Source organism: Anopheles marshallii, chromosome 2, assembly GCF_943734725.1.
Source record: "Anopheles marshallii chromosome 2, idAnoMarsDA_429_01, whole genome shotgun sequence".
In the NCBI taxonomy this organism is placed as follows: Eukaryota; Metazoa; Arthropoda; class Insecta; order Diptera; family Culicidae; genus Anopheles; species Anopheles marshallii.
This window is the reverse complement of record NC_071326.1, coordinates 14,264,917-14,268,874: the sequence shown is the minus strand read 5'-3', so window position 1 is coordinate 14,268,874 and position 3,958 is coordinate 14,264,917. Positions and strand designations below refer to the sequence as shown.

At 43.0% G+C, this 3,958-nt stretch overlaps 1 protein-coding gene across 1 annotated transcript; it reads left to right on the top strand.

Moving 5' to 3' along the window:
* Positions 1–3,417: 3,417 nt before the first annotated feature.
* On the top strand, positions 3,418–3,753 carry LOC128719381 (uncharacterized). Its single transcript, XM_053813006.1, has one exon. The coding sequence runs from the start codon at positions 3,418–3,420 to the stop codon at positions 3,751–3,753; it is 336 nt and encodes a 111-aa protein (XP_053668981.1).
* Positions 3,754–3,958: the final 205 nt, after the last annotated feature.

Below are 3,958 nucleotides of genomic sequence, written 5' to 3'. Positions count from 1 at the left end.
AGATAACTTCCGCCACACTTTAAAGGTAACAAGTTTAAATTTTGAGAAAGATTTTCTAAATAAACATTCCTATACATTCCTACCCACATCAGCAAACATTACTGTTGGAATTATAGTATCAAAGCGAAAAGAAATCAAAGTTGATTCAACTGAGGCAATTGATTAAATATTCAGCAACAGACCAATAGATAGTAAAAGCTAATCTTAATGGAATCTATAAAACTATATACTACTGTCAATATGAAACCTATTATCAATAACCACCATCCACCTATCAGTGCAATCAGCTTTAATCTGGCGATCTGCCATTGTGTAACACATGAGTGTGCATCTTTTTGGTATAAATAACAAAAAACCCTCATCTAACAGTAAATAAGACTTTAACTAATCAATCAATCGATAGTGATAACGCTTTTACCATATAAGCGAACGATAGGTGTAATCAAAGATCGATATCATAATTAAACTAATCTTTCTGTAATTTACCACTGGTGATAGATTTATGGTTCAACAGCTGCTAGATGTAGTGTGTTGGATAACTTCTTGGGTTCACTAATGCAGCTACTGCGGCTATGCAGCTAGAAACGAATGTTCAACAGATGATTGAAAAAGTGAATTCTTGCTGTATGAAGCATACAACCAATAAAGGCCAGAATATAAAAATCTAATAACAATATTCTGGAATAAATTAATATTAATTGAATATTTGTCAGTCTACTATCATGACTCAAGGCTCTAAAGCAGCTCACCCGGAGATGCTTTACCAACATGGGAAGAATAAATAAATGCGTTGATCAAAGTACGAATACACTAATTCCATCGACTAAGGGGGAAGCCTGTATGGGTTGTGTTGTACAAAAAACGACCGAACCGAAAACTGGAACCCCAACGTACAGATACGATTATCTGCACAGCTCTAAGTTCAAACCCCGCAGCGCTTAGTGCACCGCTGATAAACAACTCCTGCCTGATTGTGAGATCGTATCTGAATGTTTGACTCGTATCGAACGAGTGCTGGCTGTACGAGCTGAGTAATGGTTTGAAGTTGGACCCGAATTGGGTGGAGTGCGTTGGGTTTGATGCAGTTACATTGGGGCCTGATAAGTGACTGCAACCCAAAAGAAACACTAGAAACATGCCGAATCAGTGGCGATACGTTTGGCAAGATAATTAACTTCAACGCGCTGGCTAAACCGTACGATTAGGAGTTACTTGTTTGGCAAAGGAGTGATGTTTTGTTTCTTATGCATTAAGCTTATCTTATCGTGACGGGCTTGTGTAAAGCCAGTTGCTTAGGATCAACACCCCAATGTATTAATGTTACGGCACACGGCATGAGTTGTTTGAATTTGAAAAGATGATTTCGGTACCGAATTAACCATACTTCTAACGCGCATTAATGCATGCAAACGTACAGCTGAGCAAACATGATCATTCAAATAAGTGAAATCCAGTTAAAAAGTCTAGTCTTGCTATATCACTAACCGGATTTCTGACGGTATACATTCTGCACATTATATTCTTATCGTGGTTTCGGCAGACTTTAGATTCTGATTTATGGTTCCCTCACACCTTTGCCTGAATCAGCGATACTTTATGGCGACCGGTTTTTTTTTTTTTTCGTTACTTATTTCGCTCCATACTTAGTGTCTTGGTTGCTAATCAGTGTAAAGAAGAGACAAAAATCATTAAATAAGAACATTACTTTACGGACTACGAAAAGAAGAGTACGTGAACTGTAACAATGTACGTAAGTGCGTTAGGTTGAGCAAGAATTAAATCGATGCATGTTAACAAAATATTACATAATGTGAAGTAGAATTGGTCAGCTTACTTACCGAGCAATAGTGTCCGATAGTATTATACTACCCAAGTTGTTGTTAGAATAAATAGTAAGGTTAATGCAAATAGGTGTAAAGAAATGTTGGAAGATTAGTAATATACATTGTACAAGCTACAACAGCTAACAAACTTATGACTAATAGTGAGGCAACCCTACCAGGAATATGTAACATTGCGAGTAAGGGCGATTTCCAAATACAGTAGAACGTCGATTATTCGGGCCTGATTAACTGGCGGACGGATTATCCGTGAGCAAAAAATTTAAAATAGTTTTTTTTTATGACCGATGATTCCGTTGGTCCAAGAGGAACTTGAGAGTTTTCTAGTTAAACTTTGCTTTTAACGTTGACCTGTCATCTTTATCTTAAGTTATTGCCGTGGAAATTAAGTTTATCCGTGGAAATCGATTAATCGGCCCACAATTGCCGGGATAATCGACGTTCTGTTGCAATTAGCTTTACGTAAGACATCCTTGAACGTTACAGTAGGTATTGTTGAGGTTGTAACGAAGAAGAAATAGCATTGTCGCTCTAGCGTGACACAACAACACACCCGGGCTGGGTTGTACTTCCCAATCGCTCCTCAGGATTTACTATTCAGTTATGAGCAATAATGTACTAAATAGGGTGTTTGAAAGTTGTGAGGAATCCCCTAGGCCCTCACCGAGGTCAAATACGGTTATGACTCATTGAGATGAAAAGTATAAAACGAATAGAGAAAATTCGGCAAAACTATACCAAAGGCACACCAACTTGATGATTTCGCTAAGTCTTATTAACAAAATATGTGTCCTATTATACAGATACATTCTTCCATCACGGTGATGGACCTGCCAGACGAATAACAGACCCCGGTTACTAAGTACCCGGCTCGGCTCGGCATCACACACACTCAACTGCACTTCCCGCCAAGGGTCGAAGATCATCCAAGCAAGTATCGTCACATTTCGCACACTGACGCGCATCCCACATTACCCTAAAGCTACCCGTGGTTCCCTCGATTGGACCGGCACTGCCGCCGAACCCTCCACACCGACGCTATCGACCATTGTGTAGTCTAATCTATCGAATTAAGCCTTCGCTCCCCGGTTGGTCGGATCGGTGCAGCAGATTCTCTTCGCGGTTCTCCCTTGTATGATAACGGGCACAATTTCTCCACACGCATTGGCCACCATCCCCGCCTCTTCCTCTTCACCGTGCCACAGGGCCGCTATGTTTTGCTATCTCGGGCTACCTACACACAGCATTTCGTCCACGTTGCAAAGGGGTTGTGTTTAAATAGGAACGTTCATCAGCGGCATGTTCATCAGTTTGGTACTGTCCACCGCCCAGTGTCCGTCAGCTATCGGGTAAGTAAAGCGTGTGTGCTCCCGTTCTCCGCGTACAGCGTGTTCCGTGGTAAAGTGACTACCGGCAGAATCGTTATTTCCCTGTGCTTACGTGCTACGGCCATACGCACTGATGCGGCGAACACATGAGAACGACGTGCTGCATAGGAGTTCTATACGCGACTGCTTACTGATGATCGGTTTCTTTATAGTTAACCGCAGTCACAACACCACCCCACAACATCAAAATGGCCCTCAAGTCCGATTCCGTGTTCGAGCGTATCGCTAAGCGCCTGGAGACGATCGACCCGAACAACCGTCAGGTGCAGCAGATCTACAAGTTCCGCATTCAGCAGAACGGTAAGGTTGTGAAGACCTGGGTGCTGGACCTGAAGGCTGTCAAGCTGACCGAGGGTGACGGTGCGGCGGAGGCCACCCTTACCATGGAGGATGACATCATGTTCGCACTCGGCACGGGCGCAATGCCGGCGAAGGAGGCCCTCGCCCAGGACAAGCTGGATGTGGAGGGACAGGTCGAGCTGATCTTCCTGCTGGAGCCGTTCATTGCTTCGCTCAAGAAGTAAAGCCATGCATTGCACCGGCACACCAATACGGGCACCAAACACCTACATGTACTAGCAACACCGTACCCAAACACCATGGTGGGCTCAGTTAATTTATTACAATATTCACACACGCACACACACACAAACCACCCCGCCCTCCTCCCCGAAGAATGTAACATCTTACGCATCTTCCCGGACGAGGATGCGTATTATCGGTATTGTT

What these genes read in the sequence shown, in the direction of transcription:
- LOC128719381 (XM_053813006.1), top strand. Translation starts at nt 3,418, where the DNA reads ATGGCCCTCAAGTCCGATTCCGTGTTCGAGCGTATCGCTAAGCGCCTG.